Raw genomic sequence first — 23,987 nt, forward strand, 5'->3', positions numbered from 1 at the left:
CTTCCACTGTACCCCCTATTCCCACTCCATACCCCCCATCCCTTCCCCTGTACCCCCTATCCCTACTCCATATCCCCCCCATCCCTTGCCCTGTACCCCCTATACCCCTCCATCCCCCCCATCCCTTCCCCTGTACCCCCTATTCCCACTCCATACCCCCCATTCTTTCCCCTGTACCCCCTATCCTGTAGCCCATACCCTGTACCACTGCTGCAGAGGACATGGACACAGGTGAAGGGGTGTGGGGGACACGGGTGGAGGATGAACTGCTGGCCAGGGGAAACAGGCAGGTCAGAGCTGAGTGTCTGGGTCTTGGTGCCACCTTGTTCCTGCTGACAAAGCCCCGTGTTTCCCCCAGCCCCAGGACCTGGAGGCCCCTCCAGCACACTCCTTCAAGATGACCAGCTTCAAGAAGGTGAAGGCCTGCGGGATCTGCCGGCAGGCCATCACGCGCCAGGGCAGCACCTGCAGAGGTGAGCTGGGGCTGTGGGAGCGCGGGTGCATGGGGACGTGCCGGGGAGGTCAGGACATTGGGGGTGTGTGTGTATGTCTGCATGCACAAGGGTCTGAATGTGGGAACCTGTGCCAGTCTGTGCACACACGTGTGCCTGTGTGTTAGAGGGAGAGCTGTGGCTGTGAGAGAGTGTGTGCGGTGGGTGGGAAGGTGGCTGGGGGGCCAGGGTGGCCCATGGAGACACTGAGGTGTCGCATGTGTACGTGGCTGTGTGTCAGCTTCGTGCACGTGCAGTGAGTGTGCAGCGGCCACCACGTATGTGTGCATGGGTGGGGGTCTGTGCACACACGTGGGTGTCACCCCTGAGCTGTGCTCGCTGCCCGTGGCACCCAGTGGGTCGCAGGTGGGGCCGCCAGCCCTCGCACGTGTGTGGTGTTGCTGAGCCCCGTGCGAGGGGCGGACAGAGGAAACGGGAACAATGAGGCTTCCTGTGCTGCAGGAAACAGGCCCAAGGGGAACAGGGACTGGGGTGCGGCCGTGGCCGTGCTGCGTGGGGACCCTTGTGTCCCCTGGGGATGGGACATGTGTCTTTGCAGGGCTATTCAGGCAGCATAGTGGTGCCCTGTATAAGTGTGTGTCCCCAGCAGTGGCAAACAAGCCTGCACTGCCCATGAGCACGTGCCCTCCACAGGGCATGGGTGAAAATGTGCAGCAGCAGTGCATGGGATGGAGGGAAGGAGCACAAGCAATGGCAGCACCCCTGTGGTGCTCTTAGTCATGCCAGTGTCCATAAGACCCCATGAGACCTTTGTGTGCATGGTCTGCCTCCATGCTGTTCACCCTGGGCATGGGGGCTTGCACTCCCACACACTCACTGGCATGTTGGCACCGTGTGTGCCCCAGAGCCACATTTTGTGTGCCTGCCGCTGTGCTGTGCTGGTGCCACCTGGAATGTGTGTGCACCAGTGTGAGGTGTGGGCGTCCCTGCACGCATGTGCACGTCCTGGCAGTGCCCAGTGCCAAGGTGCTCTGCAGTGCCCTGCAGTGTTGGGTTCCCCTCCTTCCTGCCCTGCATGTGGGGTGCCTGCAGGCTGCCCCCTGGCACTGCTCCCCCTCCTGCCTCCAATAACCCTCTCTCCCTCTCTCTCCCACAGGCTGCAAGCTCTCCTGCCACACCAAGTGCCAAGCCAAGGTAAGGCAGTGTCCTGAGGTGTCCCCAGCCCTGCCTGCGGGTGCTGGGGATTCAGAGGAAGAATGCCATGGTCCATGCCAGCTGACCCCACTGGATGGGCACCCAAATGGGCTGGTGGCTCTGGGCTCGTCATGGTGGGACTGTGTCACCACTGGGTGAGGCTGACAGTGCCATCCTGCTGCCTGGTCACTGACAGCATGTGCCTGTCTGTGTACAAGGCTGGGATTTGGGGTGCAGCCCTTGTCAGAGCAGACCAGCAGGTATCTGTGCCCCAGTGCCTGGAGCGGGGTGCCCTTTGCCAGGGTGAGTGCTGCTGCACGTGGGTGCCATGCGCCGTGGCTGAGCCCTGCCAGCTGCGTGCACACAGGCTGAGCAGCTCTGCCGATGCCCAGCCAGGGGCGGATCTTGCTGGCAGGAGACAGAGGATGCCCAGTGGTGTCTGTCTATCCAGTTGCTGCACCAGCAGAGGGGGACCCTACTGCAACCCAGGTTCTCGGAGGAGCTGGAGGTGGGCACGGTGCCCATTACTGTGCTGTCGGGGCAGGGGAGGCTTCGTGTTCTTAATCCCTGGGGAGGCGTGTATGCCAGCTATCTCTGGGGCTGGCATCCTGGGCGGGAAGAGCCTGGCATGCCCCAGGCAGACAGCGTAGGCTGGGACATGCCTGTTCCCGTGCCCATTGCCTGTGCCCAGCTGGGCAGGGAGGGAGAAGGAAGGGGGGTGCTGTGCCAGGGCCCGGGCACATGTTGGGCTTTGCAGGGTGCCATGGTACGGGTGGTGGTGCAGGGCAGGCGCTGGCAGCAGCCCTGGCACTGAGCCCTGGCTGGGCTCTTGGGGGAAATGGGGACTGTGGGGTACCCTGGGCCTTGAGTGGGCTGGGCAAAGGTGACTGGGAGGTTTTTTAGTGGAGCTGTGCCAGCCCCAGGACCCTGTGTCACCCCAGGCAGCCTATGCCAGGAAGGCTGAGGCGGGGAAGGTGGCCTTGCCGGGGTGCTGTGGGGAGAGCTGGGAGGGGCATGCAGTGGGGGATGCCTGTGGTACGGTGGCAGGGAGCATCTGCCAGTGGTTTCCAGGCAGGAGGGAGTGTCAGGAAGCGTGTGTGTCTGGGTGTGAGCCCGGTGGGGATTCTCTGATGTCTGATAGGGGGCTGTACACCAAGAAGGGGGGTCATACCAGGCTCCCACATCTGGCGGGGCTGTGCGCATGGGCAGCCCGGGGCCCGCTCTCTCGGCCGGCTGCATTTCATTAGCCTCCATCACCCTTCCCACGCTCGCTGGAAGCTGGAGCCCCCTCGGTGGGGCCAGCTAGCCGAGGGGTTTGCTGCTGGGGGGAGCGTGCATGGGGCCAGGGCCAGGGGCCTTCTGCAGAGCTCCTTTGGGCCAGCGCCCAGGGAGGGGCTCCTCCGGTCGGGCAGATGGCCAGCTGACTCACACGCCAGCCTGTTATTGTAGGGTCTCTGAGGAGGGTGCACGTGGGGAGGGGGCTTGGCATGGAGCAAAAATGGCCTCTTGTTTACCTGAAGTCCCTCATGTTTAACCCCTGCACCTCCAGGATACTTTGGAGAGGGAAGACGAATGCACCCCCAAAGTGCTGGCAGCTGCACCCTCCAGTGCTTCCTCTTCCTGCCCTGGAAATGCTGCCAAAGTCCTGGTGTCCCCTGGCTCTGGTGTCTCCTGGCCCTGGAGTCTGCCCCACCATGCTACTGGCAGTGTCTGCTCTTTGGTCCCCATATTTACCTCCCTGGCACTTGCTCCAGCTCTTTGTTCTGCCCCCTAGCACGGCCAGCTCCCAGCCAGCTGCATCCTAGGGGGAAAGCCCCTACTTACAAACCTCAAATGGACCGGGTGTAGGGGAGGGGGGACAGATGGGGGTGTGGGTGGGGTGTAAAAGAGTTGCACTCCTGGTAATCAGTGTGGGGTGCCAGGGGGTACCATGGGTGTGATGGGGATAAGGGGAGGGGGGCACTGGAGTGTATGTGGGGATGCTGGGAGCTTTTGGGGTGCTAGTGAGTGCCCCCTCCATGAGAAGGCAGTGAGCAGGCAGAGCTGTAGCAGGGAGGGCAGGACCTGTGCCCTGGCAGTGACCTGCATCCCTCAAGTTTCCATCCTGCCTGAAAGACAGTGGGGCAACAGTGGTGGAACCCACTGCCCTGTGCTGGCAGTGATGCTGGTGGGATGCCTGGTGCCCGTGGGTGGCTGTGGAGAGGCCAGGGCAGCTGCACACTCATCAGCTGGGAAGCACAACACTGTTCCCATGCCCATGTAAGGCCCTTCTTGTGCCCTGTGCCTCTGCTCAGGGATTTTTCCTTGCTTAGCAAACCTCCCTCCCTCTCTCAGAGAGGGACGGTTGGATGGATGGACACTGGTATGTATGTGACACACACAGCCTGCCCCTCCCTCCCTCCCTGCACCAAAACTGCCTGCCCAAAGCTGTGGGGGAGTATCTTCCCTTGAAAAGCGGGGAAACTGAGTCACCCAGCCCTGTGTGGGGGCAGCAGGAGGCAGGGAACGTGGTGTGGGGTGCAGTACTTCTGTGCCTGCGTTCAGGCATGGGTGAGCCTGTGTTGTGGGTGGCATGTGCTGGCAGTGGCACAGCCAGGATCAGTGGTGACACTGCTCTCTGACCGAGGACGCTCTGAGCAGTGGGGCCCAGCAGGCATGTCCCAAATCAATGGATATCCTAGGAATGTCTCCGTCCCCTGGGATGCCTTCACTCTGAATGTGGCCAGATTTTGCTATGATGCTGATTGGAGAGGCTGGGAAAAGATGGGGGACTGTGCTGCTTCCCGTAGAGGGAGCTGGCCCCATGACGGATGGTTTGGCTGGGGGACAGGGAGCGCTGTGGCGTTTGGCTGCTGGATCGGCTAGAGATTGCTGGTGCTTGGTTCTGGGAAATGGCGCCTGTGCCAGCCCCTGGGCCTGGCAAGGCTCCAGCCTGCCCTGCTCGCCCCTGCCACACAGGGGCCCAGCAGTGCTGGGGGAGTGGGGGTGCGGGACTGTGCCAAGAGGGGAAACTGAGGCACATCACATAGTACGGGGCCAAGGGGTCTAGGGGTTGTCCCCCCTGTGTCTCTTCCTAGGGAGCTGAAAGTGTGCATTGGAGCCATGCCACACACACGTGTGTGTGTGCCTGTGTATGTGAGCATGTGTGTGTGTGACTGTGTGTGCTCACAGATGCATGCACGAGGGCATGAGCTGCAGGAGATGCACGTGTGTGCAAGAACATCCATCTGTGTGCGGGAGCACGCTCACACACAGGCAGGTGGTCACATGCATGTGCTCCCAGTTCACTGCCATCCATCCCCGCTGGCCTTGTGCCAGGCCTGGGTTGTTTTTCAAGTGCCCCCTGTGATGGGGCTCCGGGGGGGCAGGTTTGTCCATCATTAAACCGGGGGCTGGAGCAGGGCCAGGGCCGGGCAGTGAGGCATGTCCCGGCCAGAGCAATCGCTCCCAGTGCCCGCGGCGGTGACGGGCCCTTGGATGGCTGCAGGACCCATGGCAGAGGGTGGTGGTGGGGGTGAGGGGATGTGCCACCCCTCAGCTGGTGCTGGGAATACCCCCTGCTTGTTAAGCTAGTCAGAACTGGGAAGGGAAACTGAGGCAAGGCGTGGTTGGACACTTCCAGGAAGGCTTGAGCCCTGGTGATTGCCACCTTCCAGCCGTGCCATGGCCAGGGCCCAGGGAGTGTTGGGGGGTATGGCCAGGCCATGTATTGCAGGTTCCTGGGGGCTGCAAGGAGGGGAGATCCATGTCCCAGCTGTGGAAGACTCTTGTAAAGGGATTTGTGTCTGTGCGGTCCCTGCTCCCTGCCCCAGCCACTCTGCTTCCTCCCCGTGCTGTCGGAGGGGATGACGTACTGGTCACAGGGGAACTGCCCGTCAGGTCCCTGTCCCTGATGGCCCCCTTCAAAGCCACCCCCCCAGTGCTTTGGCACAGGTAATTAGCAACACCCCTGGTCTCCACAACAGAGGGGGCGGGGCGGGGGAGGGAAGGAATGGAGCAGGAATATGTCCTTGACCCTGGTGTGGGCCCAGCTGGGGTGGAGGGATGGGGAGCTGCGGGGCTCAGCCCTGCCCCGGTGCTGTGCCAGGTCCTATTTGTGCAGCAGGTCCTGGAGGGGGTTTTGTTTTGTTTTTTTTCCCTTCCCTCTTTCCTTTTTCCCCTTCTTTACGTCACTACCCAAATATTCGGCCTCTCAGCTCCGGTGGGGGGCCGGCTCGGCTGCTGGGAGGACTTGGGGCCCTTCCCTGCACCCTCGGGGTGCTGCACAGAGAGGATGGGCAGGGGAGAGGGCATGCTGAGACTGCTCATGCTCACTGCACTGGTGAGCACTGGCCAGGACTGGCCTGGGAGGTGTCAGATGAGGCAGTGGGTACCGCCAGCCTCCCTCCTTGGCAGCTCCTAGGGCTGCACCCATCTTCCCAGAGCCTGTCATGGTGGGAAGCAGGGTCCAGGCCTGCCTTATTTCTCACTGGTTGTCTCCCTTGCCAGACCAGTTTGCATCCCCCATGGTCACTCCTCCTGATACCTGCCCTGGGAAGGGCGCTGGGTCCCTGGGAACTTCCAGGACCCTCCAAGAGGTGTCAGTGATCCCAAAACAGCTGAAAAGTCTGGCTCAAGAGGGGTTCTACAGACCCTGCACTGGGGCTTACCTCCTGTGTTCTGTAATCTCTGGAGATGAACCACACCTGGGTGCCTGGTCCCCGGGTCTCCTTTCTTCCACTGACATGTGGGGTAATGATGCTCAAGGGTGTTTGTTTTGGGTCACAGAGAGGCTGTTTCATGTAAGGGGTGGTTTGTCTGGGGGGCTGGGAGTCACTGGAGCCACTTTGCAGACTGCTGGACTTGCTCCCACTGGCACTCTGACCCTATGGCTCTGGGAGATACTTTGGCAGCTGTAGTTCAAGGATGTTGTCAGGACTTCTCTGGCTGTGTCCTGTGAAAGGGACACGTCATGTCCCCAGGGGAGAGTTCCTGTCACTGCCCCGGGAACCAGGACAGGGACGAGGAGCTATCAGTGCCCTTTGCTCACCCACTCATTTCCATCCCATTCAATTGCTGGTACTTTCCCATCTGGCCCCAGCTCTTCCTCTGCTGATGTTTCCCAGGGCCTGGGAGCCATCCTGTGGCCTCCTCCTGAGGAGTTTGGGCTCTGGGGCCTGTGCAGGGGTCTGTGCTGGAGCTGGGCTGGGGTCCGTGCTGTGCACTGCTGGTGCAGGATGTTCTTTGCCCCTCCATCCATGTTGCAGCACTCCCATCTTTTTGGGATGCCTGGTTTTTGTGGGCTGTGGGGATGGTGGGACTTGTTTAGGGGTGTCAGTGGATCCTGGCCATGGGGTTTTGTCCCTAGAATGGTGGCTGTTGGGATCTGACCCTGTGCTGTTGGGTGCTGGGGAGGGCAGAAGGGCTGGCTGGTGCTTGCTTGGGAGGGGGATGAGGAGATGCTCTCCAGAGATGTTTGGCTCTGGTGCTTTGTCTTTGGCAGCAGGAAGGGTTCCCACAGTGCCTTTTGGTGCTCCCATCCCATGGCACTGTTGGGTTGCTGTGGAAGCTGAGGCATGGGGGGACTGGGAAAGATCTCCTTGAATTGGAGTGTACTTGCAGGGGTGCTGTCCCTTAGGGGGACTTGGAGGTGGGCCATGGGAGAGCCCCTTAGCACAGACCCCTCCCTGGTGACTTTTGAAGGGGTGGTGAGGTAGGAGGGGTGTTGGGGTCCTGCACCGCTCCAGCAGAGCCAGTTCCAGCCTTTTGGCTGAGCCCACGGCTTCAGGACGGAAATGCAAACAGGAACGGGGAGGCGTTGGGTGAGAAAATGTCAACAGCCCTGGGCCGGGTGCCTGGCTCACCGCCTCCCTGGCCAGCTCGCCACTCTCTGGGCTGCTGCTGGTGGGCTTCCCCTCTTTGCTGGGGGGGTCTCCTGGCACTGAGCACTTGCTTGTTCAGCAGGGCTGGGGCTGGGTTGCCTCAGGGTCAGCAAGGGAGACCGGGGCTCCATCCATCAACATGCAGCCCCCCGAGGAGGAGAAGGAAGGAGGAGGAGGGGAGACAGGAGGAAGGCCAGGGGATGCTGGGCACACTCCAGGTTTGGGACAGGCAAGCTGGGACTGGCATGACCTTAGGTGCTAAGGGACAGACGGGGCTTTTCCAGCATTTTGGCTTTGATTTTTAGTTGAGAGGCGGGCTGATAAATCCTCTCCAACGCTGGGGGTGTGGGACACCCGAGGACCATTAGATGGGCACTTGGTCCCGCATATGGCAGGGGGGCACCACGTTGTGCCAGGGGGTGCCAGGCAGGCCCCAAGCAGGGCCCCACACACCGGTCCCTGCCACCCCCCCGCCAAGGGCACCGGGACGCCGGTGGCGTCACGCGGGGCGATAAGGCCCCGACCCCGCTGCACCCCGCCGCCCGCCGCGGCCCCTCGGCACCGGCTGCCAGGGGCTTTGGAGGCGGAGGTGGCCGAGGTGTGGGGGGGATAATTTTTTTTTTTTGGGGTGGGGGGGGGGGTCTGCCCACCTGCCGGCACCCTTACCCCAGGGCCAGCTGCTCGAGTCAGGCTCCCGGTTGCCTTTAAGGGCGTTTTTGGGGGAGGCGAGGGGAGCGGAGCGGGGCCGGACTTGGAGCGCGCCGTGCAGCTGGGGAGAGGGAAGAGGAGAAGAAAGAGGGAGAAGAAGCGAGAGAAGGGAGAGGAGCGGTGGAAAAAGTCGACCGAGACCCCATTCCTCCCCAGGGCCGGGGCCGGCGCCCCGGGCTCCCCAGCCCCCGGCCGCCCCGGGGGTGCGGAGGGGAGCGGGGAGCCGGCGGGACCTCCCCGCGCCCCTCCATCGCCGGGGTCCCGCTTCTGGGGAGCGAAACCCTTCGGCTCTCCCCCTCCTTCCCTCCCCTCCCTCCTCCCTCCCTCCTTCCTTCCTTCCTTCTCCAGGCTTGGCCCGGGGAGGGAGGGGGGCTCTGCCTGCAGTCTGCCTTCACTCCTGCCCGCCCGGGCGACGCCGGGCGCCCGCCTGCCCCCCGCGGCCCCTCCGGCCGCCCCCCGCGCCCCCCGGGCCAGGTGAGGCTGCGGTGCCGTCCCTCTCGGATGTAGGCAGGCGAGACCCCGGATGGATTTCGGGAGCGTCATGAACCAGGTACGGGCGGGAGGTGAGGGCGCAGGGTCCCCAGGCCCCCCGGGAGGGAGGGTGCTGGCGGGGGTGTCATCTCTCCAGGGGGCGGGGGCCATGCGTGATATCCGAGCGGTGATGGGGTGGTGCGTGGAGGGGGCTGCTGCCCCCCGGTGTTGGGGGCGTCTGTCGCAGCTGTCTGTCACCAGAAGGGGTCTCGGGGTGCGGGGGGGGGCTTGAAGAGGGCGATGCGGTGCTCGCAGGGAGGAGGACTTGGGCAGGGGGCGAGGGCCGGTTTGCTGCCGGCAGGGACCTGTGAGCGGCTCCGGGGGCCGCGTCCCCCGTGCCCCCCTCCCCGCCTCGCCAGAGCCAGGGACTCTCAGGGTGCTCCGGAGGGGGACACACAGGCGCTGGGCTTTGCGTCCCCCCCTCGCCTCCCCGAAGTGCGTAGGGACACGTCCCCGAGGAGCGAGGAGTGCGCGGGAAAGCGGGGTCCGCCCCCGGCACCCCGCTCCCGCCCCGCAGCCGGGAGGGCGATGCCGAGCTCCTGTCACCCCGCGGGGAGGACACTCTGGGGGGCTGCCCCGCGGCCGGGACACCCTGGCAGCCCACGGGTTAACCCCCCCGCCCCGGCGGGACCGTCAATGGTTAAACTCCGGGTTAATGAGTGGCGAGGCAGCCCCGGCGGGTGCCAGCCCCCCCGCCGCCCCCCCGGGCAGGGATCCCCGGCCCCTCGGCGCCGCCGGGCCCGCAGAGGGTTAACTCCGTCAGGGCAGGTCCCAGCGCAGATGTTTTTGGGCTGTGCTGCTGGGAGAGGAAACGACCGAGCGAGGGAGGCATCAGCCCGCTTGCGTTTAAGGGGAAAACAAGGAAAAAAAGAGAAGTGCTCCGTTCCCGGGAGCCTGAGCCCGCTCGGCGCTGGCGTCAGCCCTGGTGCGGTGGGTGGGTGACTCCAGTGTGTGTGCTGGGGGACAGCTGGCAGGGACACTGGGGTGACAGTGGCTGCACCCCCTGGGTGCTCATGGCTCTTGATTCTGGGCGTTCTGGGGGGCAACCAAGCAGGCACCTCTTGTCCCTATAGCGTGATTGCACTGGGAAGACAACGTGTGTCCTGTCTGGAGTCTGAAGTCACCCCCAGGGAAAGTGTATCGGTGGGAAACGAGCCTGCAGCTCTCTACTAAGCCTCTTCTTAGTGATCCTGCTGGCCCCGGGCAAAGTGCTGAGCTTTGGAGCTGTGCTCTCCCATGTGTCCTTTTGGGGTCTTGAGTTGCAGAAGGGTCCATTTGCTTATGCCCTGGGCAACCTTCCTTGCTTTGCCAGTGTCTAGTTCCTAGCCTTGTGAGAGCTCATCCCCGGGGTATCTGGTCACAGTGCCAGCAGACCCTGATCAGCATTGGAGCTTCCCCAATGGGTTTTGAGACACAAGAGAGAAAGCAGTCCCACAGCACAGTTCCTGGGTATGGAGTCTCCACTTCTCCCTCCTATTTCCTCATCTCCTCAAAACTGCTGATTGGGGGGACACCAGTTTTGGAGGTGCTGCTCAGCATTTCAGGTCCTCTGTAGTGTTTTCAGCTCTGTCCTGCTGAGGACACAGCTCTGACTCCAGTCTCCATTTGCCTTGGGCCTTTCCTATTCTCACAAGTAGGGCTCCGTACTGGGGGGCTAAGACCCCTAGGGGCAGCCAGGGCTTATTTTGGCACCCGAACCACCCCTTGAGGTGGGTCCCAGACTCATGGGCACTGGCAGATGCCCCTGATGCTGGGAGGCTGCCAAAAGTGTGCAGCGGGCTCTGAGTGCACAGAAAGGGGCTTGCCTGATGCTCACCAGAGTGGATCTGTGGGAAGGATCCTGCCCTGGGCTCAGGGTGGGGCACAGCCTGCTGCCAGGCTGGTGTGCTGACCAGTCCCACAGGAGTGCCCGTGCTCCATGTCAGAATCCATTTGTTGATCAGTTCCATGTGAGAATCCGAGCGCTGGCCAGTCCTGTGTGGGAATCACTGCTCTGACCAATCCTGCATGAGAGTCAGTGCTCTGACCAATCCCCTGTCAGAATCCAGGGCTTGACCAGTCCTATGGGACAGTCTGGTGAGTGATTAATCCCGTGTAAGAATCCATGTGCTGGCCAATCCTGTGTGAGAATCCATGCATTTACTGATCTCAGGTGAGAATCCATGCACAGACCAGCCCCAGATAAGAATCCAGTTGCTGCCCAATCTCATGTGAGAATCCATGCATTGACCAATCCAATGTAAGAACCTGTTCATGGACCAGTCCTGGTAAAATCCCTTGCAGCAGAGTCTGTCCCAGCCAGTCCTGGTGTGACTCTGTTCCCGACCTATCTCTGGTGCAGAAGCTGCTCCCTGACTAATCCTGGTGTCTGGTTTGGCTCTGGGGAGTTGATGAGGGGCTGGGGGGATCCTGGTCCTTTTTCTGGGGGAAGTCTGGTGCAGAGGAGGGCAGTGACCCCATGCTTCCTTAGGCTGGTTGTGGGTCCCCATGGGTCTGGGCTGAGGGCTGTCCCTGCAGTGGGGTGGCAGCACATGTGTGTGGTGCTGGGGGCAGAGCAGGGCAGGGCTGGTGCCGTGGGGCCAGAGCCAGGCAGGCGCGTGCTGGCCCGTGAGGCTGGATCCAGACCTGCTGCCTCCAGATGTTGCCTTTTTAGGCACTGGAGCACAGCATATCCCTGCCTGTGGCCGGCCCTGTGCCGAGCTAGCGCCTGCGAGCAAAGTAGGGACAGTCCCTGTCCTGGTCATGTGGAGGCATCTCTGTCCCCCTCCTGACCCCCAAAAACACCCTTCTCTCCCCAGACAGGGTCAGGGATGCTACCTCCTCTCCCTTCCCCTCATCTGCACTTGGCAGCATTGAGGCTCATTGCTGAAACCGCCCCGGAGCCGGGACCTGCCCTTATTTGGGTTGAAACCAGGGCTATTTTGGTGCAGCTGCAACCCCTTGAAGCTTCTCTGTACGTTGTTTTTCCTGTCCTGTCCCATACCCCTGTGCCAGGGCTGCTGGCCAGGCCAGCCATGGGCTGCTGTGGGCTGTTACCGTCCCAGTGCGCTGTGTGTCCCAGGGTGTCATGGGGTGCCAGGGTGGCCCCCGTGGCACTGTGGGGTGGAATGGCTGGTGTCCCCTGTGGCATTTCATCCCTGATTTGCAGGGCCGTGTGTACTGGGTAACCTCTGTCCTGGTCCTGCTGCCGCCTTCCTGGCGGGGATGGGCCACAGGGCGGCTCCTCATCAACATACCAGGGGAGAAACAGGAGACAGCGTTTGTCCCAGTTCAGGGGACATCCCTGAGTGAGTGGCTCTTTGCCTGGTGCACCTTTTGGAGAATGGTCTCTGCTCTGGCATGGGTGCTGTCCAGGCATCCAGGCATGGAGAGGATGGCACAGTGACAGTCCCTGACCCAGCTGCAGGGTGGGCTGGGGATGCTTGGAGGGAAGCCTGGGAGCGATGGGACCTCTGTGCCCCAGCATCAGCCCAGTCTGACTCACCCTGAGCCGCCGGCCAAGCCGCTCCCTGCCCTTCGGCGCATCTGCCAGTTACCCCCACCCGATGGAAGAAGTCCCAAAAGCAGCACCCCTGGATACTGGTGGGGGCAGAGAGGGGCTATGGGGTGCATGGGGTGCTGCCTCCTCCCAGGGATCCCCGTGCCAGGGGTCTGGGGTTCTGTGTGGCTGCCCTGTGCCTCACACACCGGGGCTGTGCTGGGCAGGGTGGAGCTGGAGAGGGGGGGAGCGGTTGTGCATGGAAACATGCCGTCCTCCTGCCGGGGACATGTTGCATAAACAGGAGTTTTGCCAGAGCTGCAAAAAATGTGAGGGCAGGAGCAGCCAGCACGTGGTGTGGGCAGAGGGTACCTGACCCCTGTGCAGGGCAGGAGTGCGACCAGAGCACAGACACCACAGTCCCTTATGCCTGGCAGGGGAGAAGGATGCTGCAGTTGGAATGGGGAGCAGGGGTGCTGGAGAGGGAAAAAACCTTCCCCAATATCCCCAATTTAATGGTGCCAACCTGTCCCCTAAAAGTATTTTCTGCTGTGAGGTGCCTGATGGCAGCTCACACTGTCCGACATTGTGGCTAAGAGAGGGCTCGGCAGGGCTTGGTGGCTGTGGCTGGGCTGGAGGGACTGGTAAACAGGGGAAAGGCTCTGGGAATGGCTGGGGAAGTTGCTGTGGCTTGTGGCCGTCCCTGGGATCCCCTGTACTTGAGGCAGGGTCTCGAGGTGAGCAGAGAATCGTGGGGTGCATGCGGAAGTGATTCACAGCCCAGCTGGGATTTAAGTGGCACAAAGCTGAGATGAACTTGCTTGAGAGGAAGTGGTCCCTCATGGGGTGATGTGGGACCCCATGAGGTGGGATCACATGGGCTGAGCAGGCATTTATGCTGCCCAGGCACTGTCCTGTGGGACGCCAATGTGGCCACTGAGTCACATTCCTTTTTGACAACTGCATTTCCAGACCACAGGGTGGCTTGGGCAGGGGAACCACTTACAGGGCTGGAGGGAGTAGGGTGCCTTGATGCCCTCTCTTGGGGTCCACATTCTTTCTAAATAGTGGGGCCATGAATCTGGCTTGCTTTGAGAGGGTCTGGCACGTCAGTGTCCCTTTTGACAGCGTGTCTCCAGCTCCAACCACACCAGCTGGGCTGGCTTGCCAGCATCTCAGTGCCTAGCCATGGGAAGCATCTCTGGTGTGCAGGGGTCTGTGAGGGCCAGGGTGGCTGGTGCTGAGTCTGCTCCTGGCATAGCAAGGGTCAGCACCAGCCCGGATATCGTCCGGCTCCGGAATGTTTATCGGAGCTCCTGGGGAAGGGAAAAACAAAAACCGCCACCCAAAGGAAGGGATATGCGTCAGAGATGGGCCTGGATCACCCACCGGCAGCCGGCCGGGCCATGCTGTGGGCTGTGGGCCAGTGCTCACCCGGCTCCAGCAGCCCGGCTGGGGAGACCCCGGTGCTGCTCTGATCCAGCCCGTTCCTGAATCGCAGCGCCCCTCCATGGAGGTTTGTTTTCCCCCAGCCCTGCTGGCATCTTGCAGGTTGGGGCTACAACCCACGGTGATGCTCTGCTGGAGCAGGACCTGGCAGTGGCCCTGGGCACTTCCATGGGTGCAAGAGTTGTTATACCGAGGGAGGAGAGGGAGAGGAAGGAGGTGCTGAGGGAGGGAGGTGTGAGCAGTGGTTGCAGCATGGAGAAGGCTCTGAGGTGTCTCATCCCTGGATAGGAGGTGGATGTCTGCATTCCTCCAGCCTCGCTCAGTTCTTGTGAAATGGTGCTGAAGTCCTGTCGGGATCTGTGGTGCAGAGGTCAGTCCCTGAGCTGCAGCTGGAGGGGTTAGGTGGAAGAGGGATCTCATGAGCTACTCTGCACTATGGCGGTGTGGCCAGGGACTGTCAGGGGTTTGCCAGCCAGGTGTTTATTTCTGGGCTTGGACATGTCAAGGGGATAGAGTTTCTCTAGGTATAGCGACAGCTGGTGATGAGCGAGGGAGCCCATCATCACTTTCCAGCGGAAGGCTGCAGGGTGTGCCCAACCCTTTATGAGACATCAGAGACTCCTATCACTCCTGGCCACGGGGCCTCATTTACTGGGAAAGTGATTTTTCTGCTTGGCAAAACTCGGGTCTCAAGGCAGCAGCTCGTGGGATGTGGCTGCTGGGAGGGATGGGGCTGCGACCTGGGGGGCCGGGTGGGCGGGTGGGGGGCCGTGGGGGGCTGGTGGGGTGGGCGGCAGCCCTGCTGCGCCTCGTTCCTCGCATTCCTGGGCAGGGCTGCCGGGCGGCGGGGTCGGCGGCGGGGGCCAGCCGGCAGGAATGCAAACACCGGTGAGGGGGAGAAGAAAGGCCGCTGTGTCTGCCACGGCAAAGCGGAGCCTGGACCAGGGGTGTGCGGGTCCCCCTGCCTTTCCCACCCCTCCCTGCACCGAGGGATGCAGGAATCGCTGAGGACAGAGATGGTGGCTGTTCTGAGGGTCGCTGCAGTAGTGTATGGAGTGATCCTCTCACCGGTCCGTGGGGCAGGAGGGGTGCTCATACACCTCTAGGTCGGGAACTGGACTTCCCTAGGGAGGGGTCCATTGTCTGGGACAGAGTCTTCCTTCTTCTTCTTGAACTGGGGGCATGTTTGAGCCAGACTTGAGAGAGGGAAACAGCTTTACATTCCTGCAGTCCTTGTAAAACTGCCTTTCTGGGATGCGAGAGTGCCATACAGCCTGAGCTGCTGTCTCCCGTGGATGGGAAGAGTGGTGTCGGGTGAGCACAAGCCCATATTACACATCAGAGAATCCTTAAGGGCAGGGAAATACAACCATAGGCACCCCAGTTTTTCCCTTTTCCAGCCAGAGGTGCATTTGTAGCCCGCAAACTTCCTCATGCCGACAGTAGAGGAGGACTGGGCATGGACCCTACCTGGACCAGTGTGTCCCATTGTGGGGGAGCTGTGCATTTCCCCCCTTCGCCGGCCCTGCAGCTGGGGCTGGGCACGGGTCAGGGGCGCTTGTTGAGCATCCCCGGGGGAAGAGCACGGCGGCAGCGTGCGGGGCACGGTACTGCACAGCCCTCGCCGGCCCGGTCCGCAGCAGCGGCTCTCTGCCGCTGCCGGAGAACATTCCAGGGAGGCTGGCGCGGGGCCAGCGCCGCGGGGCAGGGAAAAGGGCCTTTTATGGAAGCGTTTCTGCATTAGAATAAAATCATAATAATAATGCGCAGGGGAAGGGAGCGGGAGGAGGAGGAACCCCTGAAGAAAACAGTGAGATGGGATGGGAACAGGCTGGCAGCTGGGGAGGGGAGCAGGTGCTGGGCATCGTGCTCTGGAGACCAGGATGGGATGGGATAGGGGTGCTCCAAGTGGGGTACTTGGGGCAAATCCTTCTGTTTATGGCCCGGGGCAGGAGAGGCAGAGTGGGGTGCAGTGGGTCCCCATGCTGCCATGGTAGGGGACCAGCCCCTGAGTGGTGTTTGCCATCTTGGCTCCATCCTGGGATGGGGCAAGGGATGGCTTACTGCGGGTCACTGCTCCTGGTGGGATTTGTAGAGGACAAAATGCCCCAAATCACACCCTCCCACTACTGCTGGCACCTCTGGGCCAACACAGAGCTGGAGTGCCCCAGCCCGCTGCCCCAGCACCTACGAGGCGCTGCCTCTCCCACCCTGGCATGCTGCTGCTTGGGGTGCACACAAAACCCAAGGTTAATTGTCAGTAATTGCCGCTGGTAATTAAGGTAACAATAGCTGGGCTGTTCAGCTGGCGGCTGCAGGAGCTCACGAGGCTGGGCTGGGGTTTGTTCCAGGAGCTGCTCTTGGCACCAGGCGCCCGCCCTGCGCTGTGCCGTGCTGTGCTCGCCATGCCCACCCGGGCTGGGGCTGGGGCTGGGGCTGGGGCTGGGGCTGTCCTGGCTCCCTGGCCAAGGATGAATGGCACAGTTGCCATGGCCCTGAGCCCGCTCCCACTGCCTGCCTTGATTTTGGGATGATGTCTTTGCTCCTGCCTGGTGTGGGAAGGCCATGGATGCCCCTATCATTTCCTTGGTTGGGTGCTGTATTCCCTGTGGCATGGGTGGGGGGTGAATGCTACATTCTAGCCTCTTCCCATGCCCTGTGTTGGACAAGGTGCTCAGGGACTAATCCTGGCTCTCTTCTGCTTCCTTGCAGGCTGTGACCCCCTGCTCCCCCACTGGCAACTATGAGCTGGTAAGTGACACCTCCACTGTGAGCCATGGGTGACAGCCAGGGCTCTGGGGATGCTGGAGCATCCTGCTCTGGGTATGGGGCTTTCTCTGTCCGAGGGCTTCAGGATGTGAATCTTCCACCCTCAAAACCACATGGGTCCTGTGCTGGGGGAAAGGGCATCCCCATTTTGGTGCTGTGCCCCCCACCATTGCTGGCCGAAGGGCATCCCACAATTGAGCAGCAAAAGTTGGAGCAGCCTAACTATCACAGGACTTCTGGAGCTGGAGCTTTCAGGGAAGAGGGGCCTGCAGGGTTACTGAGAGGGACAGGCAGAGAGGACGTGACCATCCAGGGCTCTGGGGTCCCCTGGCCTTCCCTCCCTGGCCGGAGCTCGGGCGGTTTCTTGCACACCCGGAGATGGCTGTACCAGATGTGCCTTTGGCTCGCGGCGCCCAAGGCCATGCATTTGAGCTCTTATTATTGTCACTCTCTACTATTGTCTGTCCTAGGGGCCTTTAGCAATCTGCTGGAGCCAGGGTGACACAGGCTGTTCCCACCCTGTCCTCTGTGGACTCGAGGAGAACAGCTGGATGCATCATCTCCGTTCACCCTGTCCTGGGGAGGGCAGGTGGGGGGTACTGGGCAGACAGCCACAGTCCTTTGCCACACTGCTCCAGGCCATGGCTGGGCTCTGGGGGCACCAGGGCACTTGGATGTCACCTGGAGCAGGGCCATGCCCAGCAAGGGGTTTGGGAAGCATGACATGAGGGTGCCTACCAGGCAGCATCTTGCCAGCAGAGCAGCTCCCCTGCCCCGTCCCCACCCTGGTGGTGCTGTGGCAGCAGGCAGAGCAGGCACGTGGCAGCAGGGAGACTGGCATAGCCTGGGGCTGGTGCAGCAGCCCTTCCTTTTTGCTCCAGACGTGTGCCAAGGCTTGCTGGGGCAGGCGCCGGGGAGAGGAGGCCCTGGCAGGGTTTCAGCTCAGGCTCAGCAGCCTGGCAGTGCCGCAATATCCGTGCCTCACATGAGGCCCTAGGCTGGGCAGGGGTCTCACCTGAAAAGTGAGTGTAGGGGATGACCACCTGCAGGCTCTGAGGGCAGTGTGAGAGCCCAAGTGAGCAGGGCATGGGGTAGGAGTGGAACATGCTGCCTGCTCTGGGGCCTCATGGTGGTTATCTGCCCTGGGTTTAATCTCTGCCTGCATCCCTCACCCCTGCCAACCTCCTTGGGCACTTATCGACAGCAAAAATATGTTGGCTTCGAGCTGGGACCGTTACTGTGGCTTTGGGAGGAAATTGAAAGGGTTTGCCCTGCCTCATGGATGGAAATGTCTGCTCTGGCCCTGCTGCCAAGAGTAGAGCAGCCTGGTTTTGGGGGTGACCTCCAACCTCCTGGTCCCAAGATTCCCATCTGGGGACCTGCTCAGCTGGGTCCTCTTGCTGTGCCACCCCCAGGCACCATTCCCAGACAGAAGTATCTGTCTCCTGCTTCCTATATTTGGGGTCCAGACACTTTCCCCCACACCAGGAAGTTAATTCCTGTCCCCAGCCTCCTTTCAGAGCTCTCTCCAATGGCATGTCACCAAATTTTCCCCTGTTTTGAACATCTCAGACCCTGGCTCTGCTCCCACTGGGGTCCTTCACTGGCCCTGTGGGATCAGGCTTATCTTGGGGAGCTGGTCCTGCTGGTGTGGTGGCCAGGTGCCAGGCTGGGTGTGGGACTGCACTGGGCTTGCCCTGTTGTTTACTTCCCAGCTGTAGGGTCTGACCATGGAGAATCCATCTGGAATCCCAGAGATGTAGGGGGCACCAGGTGCCCATCATGGAACAAGCTCAGGGTTCAGCCAAATGCTTCAAATTGGCAACAGTGGTCAGTGCCAATGGTGGTGGCTGAGAGGCAGGATGGCAACATCCTTGGTACTTGAGTATCCCAGCTCTGCACTTGGGTTTTGGGGGATTCCCAGCCTTTAGGAAGAGAAGACATGTTGGCAGGCAGGGAAAGGAACGGAGCCATGGTGCATTTCCTAGGAAGCACCAGAAATAGCAAGGGGGAACTTTTGACCCTGGCCCTGCTCTGTGTGTGTGTGTGTTTGTCTCTCAATCTCTTCTCTCTCGCTTGCCTTTTTCTCACCTTCTCCTTGCTCCTGTCTGCAGCCATCCCTGGGGGAGAGCAGCACCAAGCAGGTAGAAGTCCTGGTAAGTGCAACCAGTCATGGAGGCTGATCACTGCCTCAAGACCTCTTGGGGGGTCACTCATACCAGTCCCATTGCTGCAAACACTCCCTGCAGCCAAAATCCCTCAGCCTGGAATGCTCCTATAGTTTCTCAGTGTACCTGGGACCCTGAAGTCCTCTCTCCCAGCCAGCCAAGGTGATGGTGGCCATGCCAAAGGCCAAGTGAGATGCCCGGGTTTGGTGGCAGAGGCGGTGGTGGAGCCCAGCATACTGGGGCTGAGGTTTTTGCTGCAAAGCTGACTTTCCTGTCGTGGAGCTAGGGATCTGTTTTTTAATGTGTGGACATGAAATTGCTAAGACAGTGTAGACAAATGTACTGCCAAAGTCAACGAGGACAGCTTCCCCCCCGCCTGCAGCCAGCTTGCAGACCTCCCTGTGTGTTGGGGCTGGGACCCAAGGGATGGAGGCATGATGATTCCCATGAGGAAGAGGATGAAAGCCTTCCTCACCTGAGATCTGGCTTTGCCTTATCCCTTTGGTTGTCCAGGACAAGTTTCCAGCCCTGAGAAAAAGCATCCTCAGAAAAATCCAGTTAGAAGCCTCCTTTGCTGGCTTTGCTGTCTTTGCTGTCTTTCAGGGAAGTTTCTTGATATTTCTGAAGCCTTTCTTGTGCCTTTCTTCACCCTTTCCAAGCAGAGGGGACCTGCAGGTTTTGGGTGCTGCCAGGAGCTTGGGGACATGCCAAGCTAGCTTGGGACTGGAAGGCACATTCTTGATGGGGTTGGCAGAAGAATCTTCAACCCAACAGGACTGGGACCAGCCTGTCCTGCGCTGGGCTGGACTGGGTTATACTGGTTTGGCTGGAGTCTCTCTCCACAGGGGACGTTTGCAAGGTCTGCCAGCCCAGTGGCAGGCAGGAGTGTTTAATAACAGGAGCACAGCTCCTATCAGCTGATTGCAGGCTGACTCTTCCTCGTGCAGGGGCTGGCGGCAGAGACGCAGCGCGGCTGCGGCTGGGGGTGGGGAGCATGGCAGAGCCTGGGGAGCAGGGCACAGCTCAGGGGCTCTCGCTGGGACAGGGGACCCTGCAGGGCCCTGGCTGTGGGCACCCGCTCTCTCGGGTCTGGAGGGTGCCAGGAGTGGACCTGCCATGGCGTGGAAATGGATTAGCAAGGGGCTCACTGCTATCCAGGTATGGGGAGGGGCAGGGACTCTGGTGTCCCCACCTTGCTTGCCCCCCTGTGCCTCAGTTTACCCATGTGGGAGCTGGGGGTGATTCCTGGTTTCCCCATGTCAGCTCTCTGTTGGTAAAGGCTATGGTTTTGGGAAGCTGCTAGAGCTGGATGAGGTGACGTGGACTGAGGGGCTCCCCTGGCTGGTGGGTGTGGGACCCCAGAGATCTCCGTTATGGACGTTTGAGGCACTGCACAAGCCATGGGGGGGATCCCATCCTGATCACTGGTGGGTGATTCAGGGATGAGCCCATATTCAGGTTCAGGCTTGTTCCATGCACCTTGGCTCTCCCAGGAAAGGTTTTACCTCTCTTTTTGTTGCATTTTAACTCCTTATTTGCCCTCAGCAATGCTGGGGATTTCCTGGGGTGAGCAGGCAATTTGGGACACCCTGAGGAAATACTGGAGAGGGAATTGTCACTACTGTTCAAGCACCTCTGGGCAATGAGGCAAAGCTGCTGCTTTCTGGAACTGCTTTGGCTGGGAGGGGTGACATTGTCCCCAGGCCCCAGGGGTGCTGAGCCTGGCTCTGCTCTGCAGGACAGCCTGACCTTGAGAGGGGCATACAAGGCTGGTGGAAGGTGACGCTGGCTGTCCATGGGAGCAGCTCTGGGACTCTGCTGGGTGGGCAGAAGGTGGCAGGTGAAGGATGTCAGGGAAACTGCTCTCCCACCTCGTCCTGTGCCCTTTGGTGTGCTGGTTGTGGGATGCTGCAGCCCTAAGGAGAGTAGCAGCAGTCTTGCAGCTCTGGGGACCAATGGAGCATCCCAGGAATCAGCTGAAGGATGTATCTCTTATTCCTGATCCTTCCAGGCGTGTTGCCTGCTTGAGATGAGTCTTTAAATGACTTCTGCTTATTAGCTGGAGATACTAAAACTAATGAGGTGCGAGTGTGTTTTTCCTCAGCGGCTTTTTTTGGAAACCCTGCTTTGTTTTTTGGCTGAGGTCACAAAGTCACAGAACAAGCCGGCTGCAGATGAAATTTTCGAGGCCGGAGAACATGCATAAATAGAAGTTTCCTGCTCCGAGAGCTCAAACATTTCCTCCAGGCGTTTGGCTTGGTGGAGCTGGGGCCAAAGCAAACTGTCGTGCCTGGCTGGCTCCTCGAGGCCGCTTGGGCAGCAAACCTGCCCCTGCTCCAGGCAGGACCAAAGCAGCTCTGTCCCACCAGGTGTGCCCGCAGCCTGATGGAGACAAGAGGGACTTGTGACATGCCTGAGACTGTGTCCATCTGCTCAGCATCCTCCCAAAAGGTCCTCTGGGACCCTTTGGCAAAGCACCGGCCCCACAGTGTGCATAGCAGCTGGTCCCAGCAGCACTGGGGTTGTGAGAGTTGGGTTTTGCATGTGGGATGTTCTAGCTGCTTGTGGCAGTGGGATGCTTGGTGGGCTTTGGAGACAGTGATATTTTGGGGGTGTTAGGATGCTCAGTGCAATGTGATGGAGGTGGGATGCTTTGGCAGCATCATCACACCCAGGTCTAGCAATACCCCTGTGCTGGCTGTGGCTGGGTCATGGCAGTAACTTGCTTTTCCTCTCTGGTTCTTTAGGATGCCACAAAATCCCCCAGGAGTGGGCAGTCACGCTGCAAAACATCCAGGTACTTGCCTCAGTTTCCCCTTCTTATGTCTATCTCTGCTCTGCCTGAAGCTCCCTCCCACCAAGACCTGCTTCTCCAGAGGTGCTATACCTGGGAGATGCTCCAGTGAAGAATATGCAGGAATTATGATCCACCATCCCCAACTTGGGGATGGATACCCCAAGAGGACTGGGAGCAGGGGACAGGCTGCAGGCAGCTGTGTCCCAGCCTGTATGGCAGGGTGGGGAAGGGTCCCTGTGTCCCTTCCCTGTGCCTTGACAGTGGTCCCCTTCCTTTCCCAGAAGCATGAGCCTGACTGCAGCCATGGAGAGCAGCTGTGAGCTGGACCTGGTGTACATCACGGAGCGGATCATCGCTGTCTCCTACCCCAGCGCAGCCGAGGAGCAGAGTTACTCCAGCAACCTCCGTGAAGTGGCCCACATGCTCAAGTCCAAGCATGGGAACAACTATGTGGTGAGGGGCACAGCCAGGTCCCTGCCAGGCTGCTGGAGGGGCTGGGGTGCTCAACTGCTGGGGATGGGTACTTGGAGGGGATGGATACTGCATTCTTCTCTCCGTCTGGGCTTTGTTGAGGGAGGGTCTTTGCACTGTGCTTGATAGATTTTTTTTTCATGGAAGATTACCAGTCCCTTTCAGACCTCCTGGGAGTTTTTGGTCATTGTATTGCCGTGTGGCATAATGTTACTCAGGGTAATGTGTCTGGGGAAGCCTCTCATAGCAGGATTTGGGAAGGCTTTGGGGCGAGGGAGAGGTGAGGTGGCAGCAAGGAAGATGTCCTCTCACTCTGCTTTTCATCTTTCCTCAAGCTTTTCAACCTCTCTGAGCGGAGACGTGATATCAACAAACTTCACCCCAAGGTGGGTCACAGCTGTGAGAAGCAGGGAGGTCTCAGGGGCCTCAGGGCAGGCCTGTCTGCAGGACCAGCTCCCTGCTACAAGATGTCTAGGGGAAAAACAGCCACCTTTTCTATTCCATCCAGCTGGGAAAAACCCTGAGAAAAGCTGAGACTTCACACTGTGTTTGTGGTAGTTCAGCTTGACTCCCATTACCCTCCCAGTCCCCCCTTCTCAGCCCAAAACTGGCTGTTTGGAATCTCCTGGAGACCTCCCTAAGGCATTGTCCTCATCCCTCTGATAGTGGAGGAGCCCTCAGAAGCTGAGCCAATAACCTGGGGTGAGGGGCCTGAGATCTGGGACCACGGTGGCCTCCCTGGACCAGGGATCTGGGCAGTGGGGTGCAGGGTTTGGGATGGGAGGGTGCATGTCAGAGCAACACAGTAATGCCTACCCTGTGTATGGGCTTTGCCCACTGTCAGGCTGGGAACTCCACGTGGGCATGCCTGTGACCCCAGGCTATTTGTTCCCCTGTTCAGGTGCTGGATTTTGGATGGCCTGACATGCACACCCCTGCACTGGAGAAGATCTGCAGCATTTGCAAAGCCATGGACACGTGGCTCAATGCAGCAGCACACAACGTGGTGGTGCTGCACAACAAGGTAGGCAGGACCCATCACTGGGGCACAGCAGTGGGGCACTGGGGCTCTGTGGGGCTGCAGGGATTGGGCTGAGCAGCCTCAGAGGCCGAGAGATGTGGAGAATGCGGTGGTTTGTGGTTTGGGGTGTGGGTCGGTGTCAGCACATATGTGTAGATTGGTGTGTGTCTAATAAGGGTTGGGGCATCTGTGGGCTGGTGTATTCTTAGAGGGATCAGTGTGTGCCTCTGTGGGATGTCTGTGCCTGGGTGCTCACAGGCCCTGCTGCCCCATGACTCCCCTTCTGCTGTGTGCCTGCAGGGGAACCGTGGCCGGCTGGGGGTGGTAGTAGCTGCCTACATGCACTACAGCAACATCTCAGCCAGGTGAGAGAGACATGAGGTCCTGGGGTGGCCCTGGGGCTCACTGGTGACCTCCATCCCAGTGGCGCTGGAGTGCTGGTGCCAATACTTTCCTTCAGCCACATCTGCCCTTTCATGCCCACAGTGCTGACCAGGCTCTGGACAGGTTTGCCATGAAGCGCTTCTATGAGGACAAGGTGGTGCCCGTGGGACAGCCATCCCAGAAGAGGTGGGTCCTGGCACGCCTTTGCAGGCTGGGTTTTTCCCTGTAGGGTGGTTGGATGCAGGACTCCAAGCTGGATGTTCCTTTGTGGGTTCTGCCCCTGAGCTGCCTGTCTGCCCTCCAGGTACATCCATTACTTCAGCGGGCTCCTCTCTGGCAGCATCAAGATGAACAACAAGCCCCTCTTCCTCCACCACGTCATCATGCACGGCATCCCCAACTTTGAGTCGAAAGGCGGTAGGTGCCCCCAGCTGCTTCCCCAGCCTGCCTCTTCCCACCACCATCCCACACTGCCCGGCTAGGCTTGTCCTCCTTGGGGGATATTTTCCACCATTTCCTTGTCAATTTGAATTTCCCTTTTCCTCTCAGAGACTGTTCACTCATAAGAGCAGGGTGCTACCCTTTTCTGGCACAGATGCCCCCAGAGGATGCCCTCCCAATGCTGGGCACTAACCTGAGCTATGACAATGTTTTTCTGACAGCTTTTCCAAGGTTGGCTCCAGACTGGAGATTGGGAATGCAGT

The 23,987-nt window shown here is 60.3% G+C and overlaps 1 protein-coding gene across 7 annotated transcripts in view; it reads left to right on the top strand.

The window, feature by feature from the left end:
* The window catches only part of TNS1 (tensin 1), a 69,129-nt gene that overhangs the window by 6,523 nt on the left and 38,619 nt on the right, over positions 1-23,987 (top strand). For 6 of the 7 annotated variants that reach the window (XM_077181580.1, XM_077181579.1, XM_077181583.1 and 3 more), the window contains exons 2-12: positions 359-473; positions 1,609-1,646; positions 16,386-16,424; positions 18,557-18,598; positions 21,358-21,407; positions 21,689-21,860; positions 22,214-22,264; positions 22,780-22,902; positions 23,200-23,264; positions 23,386-23,469; positions 23,588-23,700. In XM_077181580.1, coding sequence (XP_077037695.1) covers positions 359-473; positions 1,609-1,646; positions 16,386-16,424; positions 18,557-18,598; positions 21,358-21,407; positions 21,689-21,860; positions 22,214-22,264; positions 22,780-22,902; positions 23,200-23,264; positions 23,386-23,469; positions 23,588-23,700 — 892 coding nt within the window. Of the gene's footprint in view, positions 1-358; positions 474-1,608; positions 1,647-16,385; positions 16,425-18,556; positions 18,599-19,638; positions 19,769-21,357; positions 21,408-21,688; positions 21,861-22,213; positions 22,265-22,779; positions 22,903-23,199; positions 23,265-23,385; positions 23,470-23,587; positions 23,701-23,987 lie in introns of those variants that run through there. The other variant, XM_077181585.1, reaches the window with a different exon arrangement.

The sequence above is a fragment of the Agelaius phoeniceus genome, chromosome 7 (assembly GCF_051311805.1).
Source record: "Agelaius phoeniceus isolate bAgePho1 chromosome 7, bAgePho1.hap1, whole genome shotgun sequence".
Taxonomy (NCBI): Eukaryota; Metazoa; Chordata; class Aves; order Passeriformes; family Icteridae; genus Agelaius; species Agelaius phoeniceus.